Raw genomic sequence first — 25,318 nt, 5'->3', positions numbered from 1 at the left:
ACTATGTCTCTCGGCTGGCCTGGGAATGCCTCAGCATTCCCCCGGAGGAGCTGGAGGAAGTGTCTGGACAGAGGGAAGTCTGGGCATCTTTGCTCAGACTGCTGTCACCGCGACCCGGTTCCGGATAAGCAGAGGAAAATGGATGGATGGACTACAGGCTTCACAGCTTTAAGTTTCTGCCTGTAGGTTGGAATAAGATGGACCATACAGTGATCAGAGAGTCCAAGGGCTGCGCGGGGGACAGAGCGATAGGTGTCTTTTATTGTTGTGTAGCAGTGGTCCAGTGTGATTTTGTCCCTGGTGGGACAGGTAATGTCCTGCCTGTATTTGGACGGTTCGTGGGTGAGATTGGCTCTGTTAAAGTCACCTAGAACAATGAGTGGGGAGTCAGGATGTTCTAGCTCCACGCTAGTTATCAATTCCTTCAAAGTCCTCAATGCATTATTACTGTATTACATGAGCCTGGACAGACATGCATGCAGACTGCAACTTTAATTGCTGGTGGAGGCATACAACTGCAAGACAGTAATTCTAATTTACTAATATATATTACCAAAGCTTTTGTGAGAAGGAATTGACCACTGTAGAAGGAAAGCACACTACGAACAACAGACAAACCATGAAAGACATGCGACTGCCTCAGGCCAAAACAATTAACTATTTACTTAGCATCAGTTAGGAGTGTGATACTCACTGAATGGATGCTGGGCGATGACTGGATCAGACCTCAGACAGTCCCCAATTCCGTATTTGTTCTCAGCAAACACTCTGAAAATGTACTCTGTTCCCTCATGGAGCCTGATCACCCTCATGGTAGTTTTCTGGATGGCTGAAGCCACTGTCGCCCACTTGTTGTCCGTCATCGTCCTCTTCTCTACGATGTAGTTGGACACCTCTGCACCGCCATTATCTTTAGGTGGTCCCCACTCCAAAGTGATGCCATCGGCTGTGATCTCGTCAAACTTAATAGGTCCGGTACAGATACCAGGCTTGCCGACCACCTTCAGCTGGAACTTACAGTCCTTGGAGCCAGCACTGTTCCTGACGTTGATGGTGTAGGTGTCAGCATCTCCTCTTTGGCAGTCTCTGATAAGCAGGGTGGTGACACCCTGAGAGGCCTCCACACACATCCGGCCAGTGTCTCCAATCAATACATCACCTTTTTTCCAGGTGGCACTGGGGTAGGGTACTCCATTGATGGGGATGTTGATACGTGTGGTGCTGCCCTCCTTCACCACATAGCAACCATCATGCAGATTGCTCAAGTTGCAGTCAGGCAGCACTGAAATCAAAAGGAAAATGCTTATCAGAAAACAGATGGGCAACATTTGGTGTGATGGGTAAGTCAGGTGGATTTCTTACCAAACTGGTCTTTGGCAACAACAGTGAGCTCAGTTGGTGGCCCCTCTCCAGAATTGTTAAGTGCCTTGGCTCTGAACGAGTACTCCTTGCCCTCAGTCAGCTCATTGATGTTGTGTGAAGTGCTTTTGCCCTTCATGATCTGCTTCCACTTGTCTTCGCCTTCACTCAGTTCAAGGATGTAAGCAGTAATGTGGCTTCCGCCATCACTGATGGGCTTCTTCCACCCCAGGGTGATTGAGTTTTTGGTGGTCTTCTGGGCTTTGAAGTCTATCACTGGACCAGGTTGCTCTACAGAGGAAGACAAGACAGGTTAAGACAGAGCATATAATTTTACAGTGTTGAAGGTAGATAAGATTGTCAGACTTGAGACAAGTTCCTTCAGATTTAAAGAAAATAATTTTAGGTCAACATCTTAGGCCAACAAAAATACAGTATATCACCCTCAAAAAATTAATCCTGGCAGTGTGGAGACTACTTGGAAACAGCAAACATAACAGTTAATATCCCTAATTTCTTGATTACAGCCTTAGCTGAAGTTGATTCTGGTTAATACTTGTAACAAAACATAAATCTTTCCTGTTGCCTTTTTATTTAGTTTAAATTAAAGTTAAAAATTGGCAAAACCATTTTCCCAGTGAGATGTAACTGAGTTTTAAAATAATCATTTTAATATTATCTGTTAAATACTTTAATCTAGTCCTCTAAAATACTCAAAGATACTGTGCTGTATGAGGAATCTGTTGTAATTAACAAAACAACGATATAGCTACCTGAGGCGCGTATGCTGCCCGCGGTCTCACAACCTTCTCCAATGCCGTAGGCATTTTCAGCCAGCACTCTGAAGCAGTAGGCCTGTCCTGCCTCCAGGTTGGTAATCCGGAAGGAAGTCTTGGGGCACTCTGTTGAAACACAGGTCCAGGCCTTTCTCTCAGCCAGACGTTTCTCCACGATGTAGCTCTTTACTGGACTGCCGCCATCAATCAGTGGGGCATCCCAGGTAATCCAGGCATGGCTTTTAGAGGTCTCCTTCACAGTCAGGTTCACAGGTGGTCCAGGAGAATCTATGTGGGAGAATAAGCAATATTTCTCATTCAGAGCTTTTGGTGACTGAATCAATCGTAAATGCACGTGATGATAGAAAAACTCTCTCGTGGTCAGTATCTTGCGCAAGGACACTTCGACATGTGGACTGCAGACACAGAGATTTGATCCTTCAACCTTCCGGTTGGGAGACAACTGCTCTACCCACTGCACTGTCACCTCCCCCTAACTGACAAAGATCCAGTGACCTCCAGCAGCAATGCAAATCTATTGCTAAGTTGTACACTTGGTTGTTGGGGAGGCTTGTTGCTAACTCTCCTCTTTGCAGCTGTCCACTGTTATGTCCTACACAGGGGTTGATGAAGCTCTCTGCCTGGATGGAAGTGCAGGCCAGCCAGTAGCATTTCACGTCTCTGGCTGCTGGGCTCTGGGCTCTTCTTCCATTTCCTGGAGAAGTGATTTATTCTTAGGCTCAGAATCACAAATGTTCCAGGGAGGACTACTACTTCCAGATTTATTACCAGGCAGAGAACCCTTCGGTTTCTCTGAAGCCATGTTGGTGCTGATTACCGTCCCGTTGTCCACTATTTCGAGTCAACTGGTGGTATCATTCCCACACAGTCCATTAATTTCTAATTGGTTAATCTAAGTTTCAAGCACTGCAGTCTTCCAGAGGCATCTGTGGAAGTCTTCCAATGAGGCAACAATTATATGTTTTACTCCACTACATTTCCTGGTTATCTTTAGGTAGTAGTTACTTTTCAGAATCAAATTAACTACACAAAATTCACTATAATAATAAGAGTTAACTGTGGGAAATTCACAAGCTACCCAGCAGTAATTCAAAGTAAGTATAAGTAATACAAGGTAGTTCAACTAGCTCCACCTTTACCAGGTGCAACACTAAAGTGGCAAAAACAATAAAGCATCCATATTTATAAGCCAATAATATCATATACATCAATGTATAATGTGCCATTCTGCATAATGACTACTTTTACTTTAGGTACTTTTAAGTACATTGTGGTGCTGCTACTTCTGCACTTTTACTTAAGCAACATTTTGAATCTAGCACTTTTACTTGTAACAAAGTATTTTTACATATTGGTTTTGCTACTTTTCCTTTGGTAAACAACCTTAGTATTTCTTCCACCTCTCCAAGTAGTCGCTCTCCATATTTTTAGCAAAAAAACCAAGAATATCAGCAAAGAATATAAGCAAATCAGTAAACAAGCAGAAAAGTGTCTGCACTGTAAGAAAGCAGGAAAACACAGTGACTTCCACCAAGTTCAGCTGGGTTTTCATGCTCATGCCTAGACTTCTCTTCACCTACAACCCAAACCCATTGTGAACATTTTCCTAATGACAGTGTTTTTTGTGACAAACATTCTTACCGAGGACTTTAACCACGATGGTGTAACTTTTTGAGCCACTGCTGTTCTCCAGCGACAGGACGTATTTGCCAGCATCATATCTGTTAATGTCCTCGATCATCAGTAGAGTGTCCCAGTCCGATGTGTTGATCAGCAGGCCCTGTCTCTCATTCAGGTTGGCATCCACCTTTGTCCATGTCACCTTCGGTGGTGGACGTCCTCTCAGTGGGACATAAACTCTCATGGTGACGCCGGCTCGAAGAACCAAAGCCTTTCTCAGGTCAGCATCCAGCTCAGCTTCAGGAGCAACTAAGAGAGAGACAAAAAAACGACTTAGTCACAGCTTTACAGACATCTGTTAGTCACAACTATGATTAATAACGATTCAGTAATGAACTGGTGATCTTCAGCAAAAACAGAGAACTCTTATCCAGAAAATTATCTTTTGTACTACATCTGTACCGAACATGATTCATTCAGTGATATAAACTGTAAAAGACTTGATTCAGATTATTTTGTGCTAAGATAATCAAAAATAATTTTTCACAAAATGACAAGAGTTGAGGAACATACTTAGGATGTCCTTGGCCATGTGGTTTCCAGGGACCTCGCTGGGCTCACTGAAGCCAATCTTGTTGAAAGCACTGACTCTGAACTGGTACTCGGTGTTGCCCATCAAGTCTGTCACTACAAATTTGGTGGCCTGGAGTTTTTTCGGGAGATTACACCTATTCCAGCTCTCGCCGCTGGCCATCTTACACTCCACTAGGTAGCCAAGGATCTCACAACCACCGTCGTATGCCGGTTTGGTCCAGTTAAGGCTGATGGAGCTCCTGGTGGAATCCACCACCTTGGGGAAGGCAGGGGGGCCTGGAGGATCTGGAGAGTTATTGTGAAACATTTATTACTTTCACGTTATATAAAAAACCCAAAGAACTCAAACATTTGAAAATAGATGTCAGTCACAGAGCTAAAAGATTTTAGTTTTGTTTTTCAATAAGTGTATTTCATAGCAGATACTCACAGACTGGGTCGACAGCCAGCGCAGCGCTGGATGCATCGCTGGGTCTGCCGAGACCAGCCTTGTTCATGGCGATGACTCTGAACTCATACTCAGAGCCCTCGGTCAGCTGAGCAGCCTTGATTGTCCTGTCCATCACTGGCCGGCGGTTGACTTTAGCCCAGGTCAGCTCAGTGGCCTCACGTTTCTCCACCATGTAGCCCAGGATGGGAGACCTGCCATCATCAGCTGGGGCCTTCCAGCTGACTGTCATAGAGTCCTTAGTAATGTTGGTGATGACTGGTGGCTCACATGGCCCAGGTACATCTAGAGGAAGAGAGAATCATGATAATCTGCCTTCAGTATCTCAGTTTCTCTTATCTCATCACCAGGTAAAATGTGCCATCTTGTAAATACAATACTGAATAACACTGTGAGTTAGGAAGGACTGCACCCAGAAAAATTCTTATTAAAAACTGGGTTGCTGAAAGATCAACATAAATGGGCAAGTCAGGTAAAATTTGAAATGCTCACACAATGTTGAGTGTCATAATGGTGTTAAGCTAATCATTTGAATGTACTTCAACTGTTTTAAATCATTTAAATGTTCCAAGCATTACTACTGTGACACGACTCAATGAGTATTTGCAGAAATGTGTTAGAATGTGTGTAATTAATCTGTAAGATCATATGTTTTCTGGAAATGTTCCTATTTTCATGTTCCTATTATTTTACTGTAGTTTTCTTAGAGTCTTATCCATTGGCCATTAAAGGTAAGGCATCATAAGAGTGCATCAAATGTTGTGGTCTGAACATACCGTACGGGTTCTTGACCATGACAGCGTCAGTTGTGTTGGGCTCTCCCACACCATACTGGTTCTCAGCACTGACTCTGAATTGGTACTCGTGTCCTTCATAGAGTTTCTCCACTGAGCAGTCAGTGATGTATCCATGGATGTGGGAGGTGACCAGTGCCCAGTTTGCCCTGCTGGTTTCACGCTTTTCAATAATGTAGTTAGTGATCTCAGAGCCACCATCTGCAAGTGGGGGCTCCCATTGCAGTTTAACACGGTCAGCAAACACCTTAGTAACTTTCACAGAAGCCGGGGGGCCTGGTTTGTCTGCAAGGAAAGCGATGGGAGGTTAGCCTTTTTGATTATCTGACCACACAGTGTTTGCTTAAACAAAACAACAAAATATAACAATGAAATAAACATTAAATCTGACTTACCAAGCACCTTGACCTTTATGGTGGCGTACTTGGTGCCACTGGCATTCTCAGCAGTGATGGTATAGTCTCCAGACTCCTTCCTGGTTACAGAGTAGAGCTCCAGCAGGTGGACGTGTTTCCTCTGGGTCATCTTCATTCCCTCAGCAAGGATCAGAGGCACGCCATCTTTTTTCCAGCTCACTTTGGCCAGAGGCTTGCCATACACCTCAGCATCCAGGAAGACATTCTCACCGGCTTTCACCACAATCAGGTTCTTCATGTTGACACCCAGCTCCACACGAGGAGCAACTGTACATACAGGAGGAGGAGAGAAAATCATTGTCATTATTTGCCAGTAATTCAATCTGCCAGCTATAGTTTTCCTTTCTGTGTGAAGCTGTACCATTCTCTGCGATGACAGCGATGGGGTCTGACAGCTCAGATGGCAGGCTGATGTTGATAGCAGTCTTCGCGATAACTCTGAATTGATATTTTGCGGCCTCCTCCAGGCCGGTCACCACGTAGCTCTCCGCTGGGATGTCCATGCAGTTGGCATTGCAGCGTGTCCACTTCTCCTCTGGAAGCTTTGTGTACTCCATAAAATAGCCAATCAGCTTGCTGCCACCATCATGCCTGGGACGGCTCCAGATCAGTGAGACTGAGTTTTTGGTTACATCCATGGGCTCGGGTTTACCTGGCGGGTCTGGAGGAAAAAAACAAAGCAGGTTGAGAACTTAGGTTAACTAAACATGGGTGTGAACCTGGTTGGCAACACTTGTCTGAAAAACTAAATTTAACTTGCAGCAATGTGGTTTCAAACTGATGAGTCAAAACCACATTTAAAGAAAACTAACTCCTGTGAAGAACGAGGCTGTCCCTCCATTCAGTTATCTTGTCTTAATAATGTCATTATTTTAAGACGAGAAGTTATGCTCATACACTTTTAGGTCTGTTATCCTGACATAAGGATTTAACAAAACAATTTTTTGTTTTGTTCTTTGTCATTTTGGCTATAGGCTCTTTTAACAATCTAATTGAGAAAATGAAGCTCAGAATCTCTTTTCCTGTGATAATGAAAACATATTCTCTTGATCTCGTCCTAACAATTTTCTTTTGTACTGATGTTTCGTTGGAAGTTGAATCTGTAATTTTGTGTTTTTTCTTCTTAACTGTTTCAACAAAACAAATATGCTGAAATCATAAGAAAGTGTTATGATTGAGTGAAGGACATTTTCATACCAACAGCAGTCCTGGCAGTGACAAAGTCAGTCTGTTTGCAAGGTTTGCCCTGTCCTGCCAGGTTGAGTGCCGATACCCTAAAGGTGTACTCCAGGCCCTCAATCAGGCCGATGCAGGTATACTGGGTGGACCTGACCACTGTTTCATTGGCCTTCACCCACAGAAGGCTGTTCCGCTCCTTCTTTTCAATGCAATATCCAGTGATGGGGCTGCCACCATCACTGCTGGGACACTCCCATGATAAAGTGACAAAGTCCTTATTGACTTTGTTGATCTGCAGGTTTCTGGGCTCGCTGGGGGGATCTTTGGGGGAAAACACAACACGTAGCATTTAGTGCCATAGGTGTAATGTTGGTTATCAGAAATGAAGCTAAAATGTAAAGTCTGGGCTCAGACTCACCAAATGGATATTTGGCAATCATCCTATCAGAGTAGATGGGCTCAGAGATGCCGAACCTATTCTCTGCGCGGACTCGGAAGCCATACTCTCTGCCAGGTGTTAGCTTGGTCATTCGGAAGCTGGTTTTGGTGCAGAATGCTGATACAGTGATCCAGTCGCCCTGGCTGATGTCACACTTCTCCACAATGTAATTAGTGATGTTGCTACCGCCATCCTCCTGTGGAGTGTTCCAGAGCAACGTGCAAGCGTCGATGTCCTGTTCAGTGATCTCTAGAGGAGCCTCAGGGGGTCCAGGAATGTCTGCACAGACACAGAGGATGAGTCTTAAACGATGGTGCATTAGTACTGGTAATGATAGGCAATAGATTTTTTATCTGTTTATTTTTTTTGTTTTAGATCCAGCAGTGCCTGTTGTTCAAACTGACCCATGATGATGACTCTGAGGATCTGGTTGACTTTGCCTGAGCTGTTTTCGGCCGACAGGCTATAGTAGCCACTGTCCTTTCTTGTCACATTCTTGATGATAAGTGAGCAGGTCATCAGTGTCTTTACAATTGACAGGCGGTCAGAGGTCAACACGTCCTCATTGCCCTGCATCCACTTGCACAAGGGAGTGGGTTTACCTGACACAATGGCCTCAATCACCATCTTGGACCCAGCTCTGAATGTCAAAATGTCAGGCATGATGATCTTAGGAGCCACTGTTGAAAGAGGAAACATCCAAAGTTTAATGAGATAATTTTGACTTAACATTTCACTGTATTTTCTGGCTTGAAATTTAGTCATTTCACTTAGTATCAGTCTGTCAGCATAGTCTGAGGTAAAGTTTTAGGCCCATCTACTCACTTATCTGCTCCTTGACCTCAAACATTCCCTCTGCCTCTCGAGGCAGGCTGACTCCCACTGAGTTCCTGGCTGCCACTCTGAACCTGTACTTCTTTCCTTCCTTCAGACCAACCACCACAATGGTCAGGTCTTTAACCACAGAGTAAGGTGTCCACTTATCCGCAGGTGCACCCTCCTCCTGGTAGTCCACCACATAACCGTCGATTTTGGCTCCTCCGTCTCTGAGTGGCTTTAGCCAGCCAAGTGTGGCACTGCTCTTAGTCATCTCTAGCACGTCCATCTTCTTTGGAGGGTCTGGTTCACCTGGATACAACACACAGCAGGTGTTGAAAAAAATGGACAAAAAAGACAAGCAGCAAAGGTGTTAATTGAAAAAAATGGACAAAAAAGACAAGCAGCAAAGGTGTTAATTCACACACACTGTGGTGACACTCACTGATGGGGTCAACTGCCAGGTAGGACTTAGGTGAGTCCTGGGGAACTCCACTGCCGTACTTATTGCAGGCTGTGACTCTGAAGTAGTACTCGATTCCAGGTTCCATGTTGGTCACTTTGAAGCTGGTCTTCTTCAGGTCCTCTATGCATTTAGTCCAGGTCTTCTTATCCACCTCTCGTTTCTCCACAATGTAGTTGAGAATCGGGCTGCCACCATCATTCTCTGGTGGTAACCAGGACAGCTGAGCTGTTGTCTTGGTGACGTTGGTTGCCTCCAGGTCACCGACGGGACCAGGAGTGTCTGCAGTATGAATTTAAAAATCACTTTGATTGTACTGTTGTCTTACTGGTGAAAAGTAAGTGCTATAAAAAATGTATCACTATTATTCTCTTTCTCACCTAAAACTTTGACATGGACATACACAGCCTTCTCTCCAGCTGAGTTAGACAAAGTTAGTGAATATCTCCCTGAATCTTCTCTGGTGCTTTCTGGGATGACCAGGAAGGACATGGTGTCGACCTGGTCCACATGACCTCGGCGGACCAGGTCGACACCCATGCGCCTCCAGGTAACACTGGGTGCGGGCCTTCCTCTGATCACAGCGAAAAGCCTGATTGGACAACCAGCCCTGACAGTCAGGCCTTTCCTCAGACTGGCATCCAGGTCTATCTCTGGAGCCTCTGTTGCGAGGAGAAAACATTGATGTTAAGATTGTCAGTCATGATTAATATGACATTTATCAGGTCATGTCACACAAAAAAGTTATTAAAGCATAGTCAATACTGGCTTTAGTAATGTTCATCCTTACCCAAAATCTCCTTGGGGGAAACAGCCTCCTTCAGGTAGGCATGGCATCCCCAGCCCACCTGGTTTTGGGCAGACACCTTGAACTCGTACTCCTGCTTCTCATCCAGTGGGCTAATGGTAAATTCCGTAAGCACCAATGGGCCATGAGTATCAATTCTCTTCCAACCCTCAGTGGGCTTCTCAGGGTCTGCTTCACTTTTTAGCCTCATGCTTATGCTGTAGCCAATGATGGGAGCACCACCATCGTATATGGGTTTAGACCAGGACAGGGTGATAAAGGTCTTGGTGCTGTCAGCCACCTTCAGGCCAACAGGGGGTCCAGGGGGCTCTGCAGGTGTAGACAGTAAGAAATGTTCAATAAAAATGTTGAACCACTAAAAGACACAGGATAGACTCAGTAAGTCCTTTACTGACATTGACAGCTTCCTGTGGTTTTCAACTAGTTCAGCCTGAGCATAAATCTGTGTAAAGTATGAAGATGTAAACTGAGCTGTGACAGCAGCTTCAGACTCACCGATGGGATCCTTGGCTGCAACAGGTTTACAGGGTTTGCTGGGTTCGCCCAGGCCAACCTCATTCTCAGCCTTCACTCTGAACTGGTACTCATGGTAGGGAATTAGATTGGTGACTCTCAGGCGTCTCTCAGAAATGGGGCTCTTGGTGCATGGCACCCAGCGTACTGCCCTCTTCTCTTTCCTCTCCAGGATGTAGCCAGTAATTGACTTTCCTCCATCATTCTCAGGAGGAGCCCAGACCACCGTCATCTCATCTTTACTCACCTGGATCACAAAAATAATGTCCACCCGAATAACAGAGACACTTGTTTTTAAAACTACATTTTACACTGTCAGAACCTCTCTAAAACGGGAGGTCTTTTACTTACCTTGGTGACTTCTGGGGCATCTGGGGGTCCAGGTCTGCTGAACTGAGTCTTGACAGTGACAGGCTTGCTCTCTATGGCAGGGCCAGTTCCCATCTTGTTCTCAGCCCTCACTCTGAACACATATTCGTTGCCTTCCACCAGGCGCATGACGCTGCAGTATGGTGTGACAACAGAGGCTGAGTATGTGGACCAGACCATCCTCCTGGTCTCACATTTCTCCAGGATGTAGCTGTCCACTTCACAACCTCCGTCGTCCTCTGGAGCATCCCACACCACTCTGCATTTGTCAGCTCCAATGCCAGTAATCCTGAGGTTTCTCACTGGCCCAGGGGCATCCAGAACATTCACGTTGGCATATGCTGTGAAGGTGCCGGCTGAGTTCATGGCGGTGACAATATACTTTCCAGTGTCAGTCCGTCTCGACTTGATCATAAGGAACTTGGAGTAGTCAGGGCCAGTCTCGTAGCTGATTCTGGGATTGTCTCCAACAGCCTTGTCTTTTGTCCATTTGACCTCAGGCTGGGGCTTTCCTCTCAATGTAGCCTCCATCCTTACGGACTCTCCGGCCTTCACTGTCACAGTTCCAGCCAGCTTCAGATCAATTACAGGCTTCTGGATCTCCTCCCTCACTAGAATATCGGCAAGTTTCACCCAGGCACTCTCACCTCCTTCGTTGACTGTCTGTACCCTGGATAATGAATTATTATTTTAAAGCTACATTAAATTAGGCAATACTCAAAGAACATTTCTAAGCACTGAAACAACCTGAAACACTGGCAGTACTTTAAAATCAGGAATGCAGTGACTTGCCTGAAGGTGTATGTCTGGTTCTCCACACACTTGTCAGCCAGGAAGAAGGTGGTGGTGAGAGTTTTAGTGTTGAGCCTCTCCCAGTCCTCAGCATCTTTGGCTTTGCATTCCAAGTTGTAGGAGAGGTTGGGGCTGCCACCATCATAGTCAGGCCTCCTCCATCTTAGATAGACATGGTTCTTACCAATGTCAGTAGCTCTGAAGTTCTCAGGCTCACCGGGTTTCTCGATGGGGTCGATGGCCAGCACAGGGGTCTTGGTCTCCACAGAGGGTCCTAGTCCTATCTTGTTCTCTGCACAGACACGGAACAGGTACTCATGGCCCTCCATCAGCCTGGTCTTGATCTTGCGATTTGTGCAGCTGGAGGAGATCATAGACCACATTGTAACGCTGGGCTCACGGCATTCTACGATGTAGTTAGTGATCTCGGATCCACCGTTGTCCTTAGGGGCCTCCCAGTTGATCATGCATGAGTCCTTGGTGACATAGGTTGTGTGCAGGTTCTGGCAGTGGCTGGGTCTGTCTAGCACATTAACCGTGATTTTACAGGAGGCTTCGCCACCCACATTTGAAGCCTTCAGGGTGTATTTGCCATGGTCTTTTCTTGTGGACTCCTTTATGGTCAGGTGGACTACAGGGAAATTCTGAATGATGGAGACACGCTTGCTGTTTTCCAGAACTGTCTCTTCCTTTGTCCAAAGCACTTCAGGGTCAGGACGGGCCTTGATGTAGCCAATGATGTTGATGTTGTTCCCGACACGCACAGTAACATGGTCACGGCAGGTGGCCTCCAGCTCAATCTCTGGAGGGATGAGGATATCCTGGGCAGTGATGGACTCTGGGATTTCTCTGGGCTCTCCATCTCCAATCATGTTTGAGGCACAAACTCTAAATCTGTAAGTCATGCCCTCCTTCAGTCCCGTCACCCTGTAGGCACATGGTTTGATGAATTCATCCAGGTTCACTTTTTTCCATTCTTCTGTATCAGCTTTTTTCATTTCCACAGTGTAGCCCAAGATGGGGCTGCCACCATCTTTAGTTGGTTTGGTCCACACCAGGTCTGCTGTGGTCTTGCTGTAATCTTTAACTTTGGGGTTGACAGGGGGACTGGGGACAGTGATGGGCCTGCAGGGCTTGCAGGGGTCAGAGATGGGAGAGGGGCCACTGTAGCCAGCGATATTCTCAGCAAACACTCTGAACTCGTATTCACTGCCCTCAAACAGACCCAGAACTCTGTACCTCAGGTCCCTGCAGGGTATCTTATTGACACGGATCCACTTTCCACCCTTGTGTCTGCGCTCGATAATGTAACCAATGATCGGACTGCCACCATCAGACAGAGGGATGGTCCAGGCTACTGTAACAGCATCCTCTGAGATACCTGAGGTTTGTGGCTTACCAGGGGGGCTGGGGGGTGTGAAAGAGTGCTCAGCAACAGTGGGCTTGCTCTCCAGAGGAGCACCAATGCCCATCTTGTTCTCAGCACGAATGCGGACCACATACTCCACTCCCTTCTGCAGACGTGTGATCCTCAGCTGGGTGGTGAGGCAGCTAGAGCTCACACCTCCCCAGCTCTCTTTGTTGGACTCTCTCTTCTCTACGATGTAGTTGGTGACAGGACTACCACCATCGTCCTTGGGAGGAAGCCATTCAATCATCATGGACTCAGGAGTGACCTCCAGGATATTGACAGGTCCTATGGGAGCAGCAGGAACATCCAGGACAGTGACATTCAAAGCAACTGTTTTGGTGCCAGCTGGATTGGACGCAGTGAGCAGGTAGGTGCCAGTGTGACTCCTGGTACACTCATTAATGCTGAGCACTGTGGAGAAGTTGTCAGTGTCAATCTTGACTTTGCCCTGGCTGGTGATCTCTTCTCCTTCGATGGACCACTTGGCAGTGGGAACAGGGATTCCTTTTATGATAGCTGGTAACCTGATGGTGGTGCCGGCCTTCACGATGATGCCTTCAATGAGCTTTACATCCACCTCAATAGTTGGAGGCACTGTAGACACGCAGACAAAGGACGTTATGTCATGCTACTACACACATTATGTACAAAAGCACTAAAATAACCACTGTTAACTGGCCGGCAGTTTACCAAACAATGGTGCACTGATTGTCTTTGCTTTGAACATGAAGTGGCTCAGCTGATGACAAGTATCAGTTCAAGGCACATTAGACTGATGATATGGATTCTAACAAGAGCTACATCTGCACCTGTACTGATGCCACTGAAATTACTTCAGTAGAGGTGATGGAGAGTATCTCACCCAGTTTCTCTTGGCAGAGGATAGGCACAGTGGTGTCGGGTCTGCTGAGGCCAATGGCGTTCTCAGCTCTCACTCTAAAGCAGTAGGTTTTTCCTTCTTCCAGGCCAGTCACCTGACTCTCAGGAATACTGACGGTCTTCCACTCATGCCACTCCTTCCCTCCCTCTTCCTGATACTCCACTAGGAAACCTGTGATCTCGCTTCCTCCATCGCGGTCAGGCCAGCTCCAGACCAACCACACCTCGGTCTTGTCCGCATCAATGTGGTGGAGGTCTTTGGGAGGACCAGGAGGGACTGGAGGGATGGAAGAAAAGACATTTAAACTTGAAGCTGTAAGTCTGAGCATTCCAATTATCGACTCACTTCTCAGTGGGTTTGTTTTTCAAGTAACAAATGCATTTGAGAAGCGACCTACACTGACGATGCTGCCACAAAAGCTGCAGTCTGAAAGTATTTTTATTTACTCATTGGCAGAATCAGTTTGTGTACTTAAACACCCATGTTGTTCTCATGTGAGAACATCCATAAAAATGAGCTTTATCAGCTTTGAGTATTTTCCTCGTATTATCTGTTTTGTCTGTGTTCAGAAATCTACTCTTAGTACACAGTGACATGCATTAATCTGCAGATTACGTGTTGACCGTGCTGATACTCACAGAGTGGGTTCATTGCTTTGATGGCCTTTGGCGTTTCAACAAATTCGCTGCGGCCATACTGGTTCTCAGCAGCGACTCTGAACAAATAGGATGTACCCTCCGTCAGGTGTTTCAGCATCGTGCTGCGTTTCTTGGATGTGGAACTGACAGGGACCCACTGAGTGGATGTTATGTCCTTTTTCTCCACCACAAAGTTAGTAATGCGAGTACCACCGCTGTCCTCTGGGTCCTTCCAGGACAAGTAGGCTGAGTCACTCCTGACCTCTGACACCCGCAGGTGCTGGACGGGACCAGGTTTGTCTAAGGAAAACACAAGGAAGATCACAAAATTGTTGAGCTTGACTTTTCATTAATGGCAAATACTAAACAGAACTCAGTTCATAGTGCAAACTGATTATTGTCACAAAACAGTTCCGAGCAAATGCATACAAATGTGCAGGATACCAAAAAACTGTGCAATTCATACCGAGGACCAGAACGGTGCAGGTGACTGTTTTGGATCCCGCTGGGTTCTCCACAGTTAGGGTGTAGTCTCCGCTGTCGCCACGGTTACAGAACCTCATCTCCAGCTTGGTGCCTTCCTGGTTGGTCTCAATATCAGCCCTGATGGGCACCTCGGCGTCGTTCTTCTTCCAGGTGACGGTGGGGAACGGGACACCTTTGATGGCAGCCATAAGAGTGATATGAGTCCCGGCCCTGGCTTTCACCTCTCGGGTCATTGCGGCATCCAGAATCAGGTCTGGGGGCTCTGAGAGGGCAACAAAGGTGTAGAAGAAAGGCACAAGAGGCATTAACAGGTGAATTAGCAAGAAACACTCATCATTAACTCTATAATATCACATTTGATGTACATTGCAAGTCTTCAAAGAGAGTTGCAAGGTGATAACCCAACTTATCTGAAGGTCACAATATTGTACCACTGGCATGACGACTCACCAAGTCTGTCCTGCACTTTAATCGGCTCCTTCAAGTTAGCTGGGTCAGACTCTCCAGCGGCGTTGACAGCCATGACTTGGAAGCGGTACAGAGCACCTTCTTCCAGGTTAATCACCTTAAATTTGGTCTCCTGGCAGGTGTCTGGAGTGTGGTTCACCTGAACACAGCAGCAGGACAAGAGTTCAATAGCACATTTCACTTAGAGACTAAGATAATGCAGTGTAGAATCCATGGGCTTATTAAACTCAAAAGGGTAAATACTCTGGGTAGCAAATCTGCCTTTAGTTTCATGATTATTGTATAACTGCCTCACCTTGTGCCACTGCTCTTCTCCAGCCTTCTGGAACTCCAGCAGGTATCCGAAGATCTTTCCTCTGCCAGTATCAGTGGGCGGCTCCCATGACAGGGTCACCGACTTCTTGGTGAAGTCAACAGCCATGAGATTCTCTGGTGGACCAGGCCTCACTGCAGCAAAAGACAGAGAGAGATTCTTGTAGTGGGTTGTTACTGTAATAGCAAAAATAAAAAGTGTTCTTATAAGAGGTGAACTTACCAATGGGATCTTTGGCAAAGACGGGTCTGGATGGTGGGCTTGGGTCTCCGATGCCTACCTCATTCTCCGCACTGACTCTGAACTCGTACTCACAGCCTTTCAGCAGCTCTGTGACCCAGTACTCCACCTTTGGATGGATTCTCTCTGTGTTGCAGCGTACCCACCTGGAGGCAGAAACATAACAGATGATCTATTAACCACTAAAATACATTTTATTTTACATTTTTAGCTATGTCATCTCATAACAACTGAATTCATTCATTAGACGGACATAAATAAAACTCAGTATTAGTTTTCTTAGAAGCCTTCTGCTTCCTTAGATTCTGATTTTTATACGGTTCTGTGCAGATTAGTCAAATAATAAGTCAAGAAGAGTAGAAGAAGAGTTTACTACTTTAGATAATCAGTTAATTATTGCAGCTACTCCAGTGTGAGGATTTTCTGGTTTTTATTTTTGGGTGAGACATTTGAAGATGTTGGCTTCATTTCTTAACATATTTCTGACTATTTTAATCTTTAACTATGTCTAAAACAGATTACTTGATAATAAATAATAATCATTCATTATAGCTGGATTTAAACAAAAACAACTTCTATTTACTCAGAGTAGGTTCTCTGAGAGGCCACCTCTGTTTTGCTGGAATGGCCTGATCACGTTCACACCTGGAAGCTGACCAGTACAACCACAGACTGACCTGCTGCCAAATAGCAGCTCCACTGGAGCAGCTTGGGTTCAGGGGCACCACAGTGGTGTTGATGAGGGCGGCTGTGCACCGCCTTGTGCCCAGTCCCACCCAGATTTAATCCTGCCGGTCCAGGGATTGACCTTCTGAAAACAAGCTTGCTTCTCTAACCTTTGGGCCACTACTGCCCCCACCGGTAGTTTAGTGGGGAACTGGCTGCAACTTTACATTTTCAAATGCAACATTTTTTTCAGTGTTTGTTTCTCAAAATAATTAAACAAACTAAAACCTTTTAATAAATAAACATTTTAATGTTTATTTCTTCAAGGGTCAGTTGCCGGCTTCCTATTTGTTGTTTCTAGATACTTAAGTTGTGATTCAGATAGAGAGAAACTAAAACTGTAGACATAATACAGCCCTCTGAAGTACACAGGTTTCTAGTTCCATGTGTGTCTGTGTACCTGCTGGCCATGGTCTCCTTCCTCTCCACAATGTAGCCTGTGATTGGTTTTCCTCCATCAGCAGGCGGCTCCCAGCTGACCAGGGCAGAGTCGTGATAAACCTCCTTCACTGTGGGCTGTTTAGGAGCATCTGGCACTCCTGCAATGGACACAAGCATACACAGCCACCCTGATCAGACTGTGCAAGGTGTTTCTTTACAGTGTGCAGCAGGTTAGCTGTCAACATCACTGAAGGCTCCCTGCTGTATGTCTGTCTGTGCTGGTCAGGACTTACTGAAGACGTCTCTAGCCTTTCGTTCTGCAGACAGGAGGGGGTCACTGATACCGTAGAGGTTCTGAGCCATGATCCTGATGATGTAGTCACGGCCCTCAATCAGCTTTGGCACCTGAAGCAGCAGACAGCAGGAGGATGAACACTGAACACCTCAGTACTCTTTGGGTTGTAGTTTTTTTCTTAAATTTAAATTAAAAGTTTGACAGTTTGACTATTTTGTATTTAAGTTCTTGTATAGCTGCTTGTGTTAAACATTTGATATGTAAGCACTCTTATGTTAAGGTACCAAAGAACTACTGGTTTCACATCATTCCTATTGTAACACCACTAGGATGAATGCATTTTAAATGCTACCCAGCCCTAGTCACGTTCACGTTAATGAGCTCATTTATAAACTGTTGATAGCTGGAATGAGAAATAATTGTTATAATTAAGCTTTTAGGTTTCCTGTGTGTCTGTATATATGTATGTAAATGTCAGTGTATCTTTTACACTGCTGTGTTTCTATGTAAAAATAAAGGCAATAACATGATGAATGATGGAACATCACTTAGGAGTTTTGAATAGTGTATTACAGGATTTATCAAGCATAACATGTTTATATTACACCTCACATCTCATGTTTTGGTGAGAGATTTCAGGTATAAAACCGTGAACAGTTTTGTTGTGGGCACCAGCATACTGTGTCCATTTTCTCTAGTTGAACTACTCTGTCCTCACCCTACAGGTGGTCCTGGTGCAGGAGGAGGTGACAGGCATCCACAGGTCTCTGTTGGTGTCTCTCTTCTCCACGATGTAGTTGGAGACAGCACAGCCTCCATCATCCAGAGGAGGGTTCCAGGAGATCACCATGTAGTTGCTGTAGACCTCATTGAACACCACAGGGCCCTCTGGAGGCTGAGGACGGTCTGACAGGAGGAAGCATGGAGACAGGTGTACAGGTGACTCTCTTGGTGCATTAATTACAAAAGCAAAAAACCTTTCATTTCTGAAACACTTTTGTTCAGAGTGTGTTTGGAAGACACGAGTTTGGTTTATTTTCTGCTTCTGATCTGTAGTGTTATGAAGGACCTGGTTAGATTTGTCCAGCCGAACTTTTGGTACCATGCTGTGTCCGACACGTTGAACCGTTTTTCATCCAAGATTTCAATATTTGGCTGACTGTTTTTTTTTTTGTGAAGCAGCAACTCACCGACCACAGTGATGGTGCACATTCCTTTGCGAGCTCCAGCGGCGTTCTCCACGCTGACGCAGTAACAGCCGCTGTGCTCTCTCTTGGCCTTGTTAATGTTGAGGCTGAGGTGGCGGGCGGTGCTGTGGACGCTGATCTCCTCATCCGCCTTTAGCTCCTCATCGTTTTTTGTCCAGGTGATAGCCGGGATCGGTTTACCGCTGTAGCATCCCGACAGCATACAGCTGTCTCCCACCTTCACCACCATCTTGTCCCTGAAGTCCAGATCCAGAACAGGTGGCTCTGAGGATGGCAAAAAATTTGAAAGTTTTAAGATTTTAATTTAGAGCTTTTAAAAAAATGAGTACGTGAAATTTTCATAGGGAGGTACAACATACAGGTTACTAAATTACTGATTTGGGTACATCTTTAGTTCTTTTGATCAAATAAATGATCCTATTGTCGCGTTCCACTACTCACCAAGCTCGTCTTTGCACTGTACAGGTTTGGTGGCGAAGGACGGTTTGCCCTGTCCCACTTGGTTGACGGCGGAAACTCTGAACTCATAGCTTGAGCTCTCCTTCAGTCCTGTCAGCGTGAACTTCCTGTCCATAAGCTTGTCATCTCCGCCTATGCGTGTATATTTGTCCTTGCCTATCATACGAGACTCAAGGACGTATGATGTCACTTCTGCACCGCCATCGTACTTTGGCGGTCTCCAGGCAACAGAGATGGTGCCCTTGGTAACAGCAGTGACGATGAGGTCCTCAGGACGCTCCGGGACGGCTGGCGGAGACACAAACAGGAACACGATAAGATACAACTGAGGACATTTTCTTGTATTATTGTACAAGATGAGAAGGGGACTTTAAGGATTAGGAAATTTAAAACAGGAGCTGCAAATAACAGATGTTCTGTCCAGACATTTTCAGAGCTCTTTTTATATTATTATTATTTGAATGTTTCGAGGCATTGTGTGTCTGACTTACAGATGGGGTCCTTAATGACAACCATCTTATCGGTCTCAGTGAAAGGTCCCATGCCAATGATGTTCTCAGCTGCAATCCTGAAGAAGTAGCCCTTGCCGTAAAGGAGTCCCTGCACCACGGCATTGTTCCTCGTTACTGTGTAGGTCACCGAGGTCCAGCCCCTGCGGTCTGACTCTCTCTTCTCAATGATGTAGTTGGTGATGGCCGAACCACCATCGTCCTCAGGGGAGTACCAGGTCAGTTTGCAGGAGTCGTTGGTCAGATTCTCACCGGCAAAAGGAAGACTGACTGGTCCGGGAACATCTGGAAGGAGAAAGGAGTCAGAGACAGTGGATATTAAGTGTGGCACATTGCAAAGCGGGAATCAGAAGGCCTGGGAGCTCAAATTTTTAATTGACCCTTGCATATGGCACCTACACAATGTGGTATGGACAAATGTTTGCTGCTATTACTGATGCAGCATCTCACTAATTTGAAGGATTTAATTTTTAAAGAGCCTTTGTCATATTCGACAGATTCTGCAGAGCCTTTAACATGTTGAATATACAGTCATCAAAAAATGAACGTTATGATCTAGAGAACTTTTTATGAAACTGGTTATGGTTTGAACAGACGGTTAAACAATTTACCAACTGTTCCACCTATAAACTACAACCTTGGGGAAAATCAAGCCATTAATTTCTTATGTTTTGACCCTGTGTGGGAGACAGTCTTAGGGCCTTTGCTGCATGCACATGGTGCATGCTTCCAACATCCAACTGCGAGTGTAACTTGCAGGTCTGACCGCAACAGAGAAAATTAGGTATGTGACATGGCTGGATTAGCATGTATGTGCAGTTGTAAGAAACCCATCTTTCCAGAAGATTTGCTTGACTCACCCAGGACCTCGACAATCACGGCCTTCTTCCTCTCCCCTGCCTCGTTCTTGGCGCTCAGGGTATAGATACCCTGGTGCTGGCGTCTGCAGTTTTTGATGACCAGAGAGTTGGAGATGCCTGTCGTCTCCACCTTGGCCTCTTTCGGCACCTCAGCATTGTCTCTGAACCAGGTGATCTGCGGGGCAGGTTTACCGGACACGTAGGCAATGATCCGGATGGTGCCGCCGGCATGGACCACAATCTTTTCCTTCACTGAGGCATCCAGGTCCATCTCAGGGGGGACTGGATGAGAAGGTGATGGTTTTATACTGCTTATTTTGCATTGCTTGCACTGTTTGTTGCTTGTTAATACTGCTTATTTTGTTATATTACACAGCCTTATTTTGGTTTACTGTTTACTTGCCCCTTGCATGGGGATATGTACATGCACATTAAGAGCTGATGTACCAGAGTCAAATTCCTCATGTGTCTGACACACCTGGCCAATAAAGCAGATTCTGATTCTGATCTGATTTTTAGTAAAAGTTTTTTCATCAGAAACATCTCCTGCTGTGCTGACAGTCAAATGTTAGATGGATCAGAGTCTCACTTGTTCTGTCTTTGACCTCGATCAGTTCCGACACTAGTCCTGGGGCTCCCACTCCAGCAGCGTTCACAGCCCGGACTCTGAAGCGGTACAGACCACCTTCCTTCAAACCAGTCACCACAAACTTGGTTCCTCTGATCTCTGTGTCCTTGGCCTAGAGAGATGAGAGGAGAAAATCTTCAGCAACTCAGGAGCTTTGCTTTTGGGCTTTGGTCATTTTTTAGGAATGCCAACACTACAAACCTATGCAAGGTGACACACAAAGCTTAAATCTAGTTTATTTTTACAGTTTTGTAAGTCCTCAAAGCAGTTAATGCTTGTGCAGCTTCCTCTCAGTTAAACACATGTAATGACATTCTTCTTTGCATAGTAATGTGCATTTTTTCAGCTTTCAGCTGATGAAGTTTTCAGCACAAATATGACACTAATGTAGCTAAAATGTTTGCATGCTCTACTGCTTCCTAGTTTCTGTACTGTACTCTTTTTCTTATCATCCTTCACTTATTGTATTTGTAGGCAGTGTGGGAGAACGAAGTCTTTAAGGTTCATGTGGAGGGTGTTGTTCTGAAGAATGCTCAGATAACCACCGCCTGTTTAATACTGCCGAGAAGGATGTTTGAATGTTTATAACAAATGGTGGCTTTAGTGCTGCTGGGACCACAGGAAGCTACAGCTTTGGGGTTTACTGTAACAGCCAAGAATAAGACAAGGTTTGTCAGTCATGCCTGCAGTTATAGAAAAACATAAATCACATATACAGTAGCGTTGCAATAAATAAAATCCACATATTGCTTCAGTTGATGTGGCATCAGAACCACAGATGTTCTTAGCTCTTAGCTGATTTTTTTCTGTACCTTCTTCCAGCGCGCCTTGCTCTCAAGCTCCTCCTCCTCGGCTTCGCTCAGCAGCAGCCTCCTCTGAGCCTTCTTCTCCTCCTCCTCCTTGCTCACCTCCCTGAACTCCACGATATAGCCGGTGACCTTTGACCCTCCATCTACCAGAGGAGGGATCCACTCCAGCTCCACCATGGACCTCGCCCAGTCTGTGACTTTGGGAATGGGTGGCCCAGGAGGCTCTGCACACACATAGGAGTAAATACTCTAAGACTGACAGCAACACTATCATAACACAGTTACACATTAGTAGCAGTGTCATAATGTATCAATTTTAAAAATGACCATGTTTTTAAGCCCATGAGCTTTATTGAGCTTTATTGAGCTTCAGGGTTCATTAATGACCTGGGAGGTTTTCTGGAGCCAGATGGAGACTGACAATGAAGCAAACTGCATCTGCTGATGCAGGCCAGAAAATGTTGCTGAAAACAGTGGATAATGTCCTGTATGTGGACATTTTGCTCAGGATTCTGAGTGTGTGAAGGTGTTGAGTATCATTTTAGGTTGGTTTGCCTTCATTTCAATCACAACAGGAACAGATTCATTTAAAGGTTTACTTTATTTTTCTTTTTGTTGTATTGTATTTGTTCAGGAAAATGTGTTAGTTTACTTTGTTTCTAACATCAGTCTGTCGCTGAGACAAGAGCAGCGTTTACGTGAATACTTACGATTTATACCATGTTTTTGTCATGACAAGAGTTAAACTGAGTGGTTAAATAAGGTAAGTAACTTGTACAATGATTAAACAGATAGAGTACATTTGTTTATTTATTTTATTCTCCAACCAATCTTTAAATGAAGAGTGATTTACTGCACTAATTTAATTGTGTCATAAAATCACATCATGAGCCCCGAAACAGACAAAATGTACTAAAATGTTATCAAGCAAGTAAAAATACAGCTGAATATATCAATAAATAAAAGATGGTTAAATAATTATAATGGAGTCTAAAAACAAATATAAAGCTTTATACTCTCCTTTAACGTCCAATCATTGAGTTTATATTGTTTTATTTTATTTGTTATATATCTCTCACTAGATCCTTTTATTTTTGTAAGCTTTTGGACCATACATTTAATTATACTTCCTTTAGGTTTGTGTTTTTTAATCCAACAAACCCAAAGTAAAATGAAAAGTCTTACAGTCCATAAGTATTTGCACTGACTAATTTAACCAGCAGTATTATTAATTAAGCACATTTAGTCTTCACATTCTTTTAGTTCATGTTATTTATTCTTTACCTTTTCTAATTTGTAGTTCTAGCATTTTAAATTTATATTAAATTTAGTTTTTTATTCTACATGTATTATTTGTATTTTTTTCCTTTACAATGTAATTTAGCTTATTCAATTTATACAACATACTGTAGGATTAAATGATGGACTTGTTTCGACCTCAGAGGGCCTGGTGTCCTGTTGGTGACACATTAACACTGAGTGGCTAGCTGGACACAGAAAGGTGTGACCTGCACTTTGATCTCTCTGGAAACTCCAGGGTTAAACAGTTTGATAGTAGCCCCTTCTAACACAACAAAACATCTGTCTCTTACTGATGGGGTCTCTGCAGAGTATGGGGTCGGAGGGGACACTGGGCAGACCGCAGCCGGCGGCATTGACAGCGATGACCCTGAACTGGTACATGGCGCCCTCTAGCAGGCCGGTGACATCCCAGTTGTTGCCCAGAGGCAGCGCTCGGATCGGGTCACGGTTGACGCGTGTCCAGCGCTTGGCGGTGGTCTCCTTCTTCTCCACAAAGTAGCCGGTAACAGGGGAGCCACCGTCATACTCGGGCTCCTCCCAGTTAACTGTCATCGACTCCAGACAGACGTTGGTTACAGTTGGTTTGTCACACTGGCCAGGGACAGCTGCAAGAGGAATCAATAATCAGTGCTTTTGTAGGATTCAGGTATTTATGTACTGTTGGTCTCTTAAGGAGCTTTAATTTGGCTGTTTAACTGAAGTCAGGACTGTACAATACATACCAAATACCACCACCACGCCGTTAATAACAACTGACGATTATTATTATGGATGATTAATATTTAGAAGCAACATCTGTAGTCTGACATGTTGCTGAACATGCAGGTTACTGAACTGAACATCCTTCTATAAATAAGTTGTCAGATGAAATATTGTTTCTATGGTTTCATTCTGTGTTTTATCTGTCTTCTAACATCCTGATATTGTGTTGGAAATTAGTGTTTAAAGTTTGGATAAATCAAGGGGTTTCAGCTAATTCTGACCCACGGACCACCATTCCGACTAATCTGAGGGCCACTGCTGTGGGATGGATAAGATGTGCACTACTTTAATCATGCAAAAATGCCTCTGCTTTTCTAAATGTTATATATTTGCATGAATTTAATTATTCACAAACCATGAGTAATACATGGAAGTGTTAAAGTAGAAAACAAAGATTCCTACAGTGAAACTACAGTACATTATTGAATGCATGGTCAGGAACCACCTGGAATACTTTCACGGACCACCAGGCAGCCAAGGACCACTGGCTGATAGATAGCCCCTGACAAAAATGAAAATTTTTAAAGCTCTAATTTGGCATACTCCTCTCCAGTAAAAAAAAAAATAAAAATGGTTGAATTAAAAAACAAAACCAGACCTGGAACAACCTGTCAAACTAGCAGATTAAAACAAAACTGATCTCCAACTGTTTTAGTAATTAATTAGTTGTTTCAGTAGTTTTTCATGCATTAGGTTAAAACTTTGCTGGTTCTGACTTCTGAAATATGATCATTTACTGATTGTTTGTATCACATGAAAGTAAATGAGGCATTTTCTCCACTTCTTTGCCTGTGTTCAATAAAGACATCACTGGTTATAGTTGTTGGTGCTAGTAGCTTAAGCACATTGTGTTTCTCTGTATGTGTTACTTAGAAGAAGATCAGCCCCATTTTCTAACTATTAAAACAGGAAAACAGGTCATTCCAAGGGTCCACTGACTCTTCTTCCCAGTAATTTACATGAAAGCTATTGAGTGAAACAAAAAATATACTCTATGTTGTCTGGGGATAAGGATTTAGGCAATTTAAGAGGACATTCAGAAAGCTGAGGTACTAGGTGTACTTTGGTACTTCTGGCAGAAGACTTAGATTGGTCAGAGCATGAACAACAAGAATGAACACCAGCTTTTCCCCCAGGCTATCAGAATCCTAAAAGCACACCATCAGATGTGTATACATTGTAGTGGTGAAAAATAAACCCTATTCCAGAGGAAATATGTAATGGAACAGTATGTAGCTCATATAGACCTTATTCGGTATTAGCTTATGTAAGTGGTTATATAATTAATACTTAGAATCCTAGTTAAGGCCTAGTATGGTCAGAGATGAACCCTCTGTGCCAGAACATTGGGAGTCAACCTTCCTGTCTTCCTAGAATGGAGTGAGAAGGGGGGTTGCAGAGACGTCAAGGGGGACAGAGTCCAGCTGTTGAGAAGTAGCTAGTGGCTGAGCTGATAAAGAGAAGTGAGCCTGAGGGAGCCAGGGATAGAGAGGAGATGACCATGCTGCAGTAAACGGTGGACGAGGTACCTTTTAG

The 25,318-nt window shown here is 44.6% G+C and overlaps 1 protein-coding gene across 1 annotated transcript in view; it reads right to left on the bottom strand.

Annotated features, from left to right (window-relative positions):
- The window catches only part of LOC109971935 (titin-like), a 244,463-nt gene that overhangs the window by 51,818 nt on the left and 167,327 nt on the right, over positions 1–25,318 (bottom strand). The window contains 35 exon segments of the mRNA XM_020620505.1: positions 695–1,282; positions 1,363–1,650; positions 2,133–2,423; positions 3,798–4,085; positions 4,350–4,655; positions 4,801–5,103; positions 5,595–5,897; positions 6,008–6,295; positions 6,390–6,689; positions 7,226–7,528; positions 7,626–7,925; positions 8,051–8,326; positions 8,472–8,774; positions 8,908–9,207; positions 9,306–9,587; positions 9,716–10,042; positions 10,229–10,493; positions 10,598–11,285; positions 11,408–13,412; positions 13,681–13,974; positions 14,337–14,636; positions 14,803–15,084; positions 15,273–15,429; positions 15,586–15,733; positions 15,822–15,989; positions 16,970–17,108; positions 17,244–17,355; positions 17,964–18,151; positions 18,436–18,717; positions 18,895–19,200; positions 19,404–19,706; positions 20,282–20,563; positions 20,871–21,021; positions 21,791–21,942; positions 23,311–23,625. Coding sequence (XP_020476161.1) covers positions 695–1,282; positions 1,363–1,650; positions 2,133–2,423; positions 3,798–4,085; positions 4,350–4,655; positions 4,801–5,103; positions 5,595–5,897; positions 6,008–6,295; positions 6,390–6,689; positions 7,226–7,528; positions 7,626–7,925; positions 8,051–8,326; positions 8,472–8,774; positions 8,908–9,207; positions 9,306–9,587; positions 9,716–10,042; positions 10,229–10,493; positions 10,598–11,285; positions 11,408–13,412; positions 13,681–13,974; positions 14,337–14,636; positions 14,803–15,084; positions 15,273–15,429; positions 15,586–15,733; positions 15,822–15,989; positions 16,970–17,108; positions 17,244–17,355; positions 17,964–18,151; positions 18,436–18,717; positions 18,895–19,200; positions 19,404–19,706; positions 20,282–20,563; positions 20,871–21,021; positions 21,791–21,942; positions 23,311–23,625 — 11,583 coding nt within the window.

The sequence above is a fragment of the Monopterus albus genome, unplaced genomic scaffold (assembly GCF_001952655.1).
Source record: "Monopterus albus unplaced genomic scaffold, M_albus_1.0 scaffold239.1, whole genome shotgun sequence".
Lineage (NCBI taxonomy): Eukaryota > Metazoa > Chordata > Actinopteri > Synbranchiformes > Synbranchidae > Monopterus > Monopterus albus.
The sequence above is the reverse complement of the archived record's forward strand: the minus strand, read 5'-3'. Positions and strand labels throughout refer to the sequence as shown.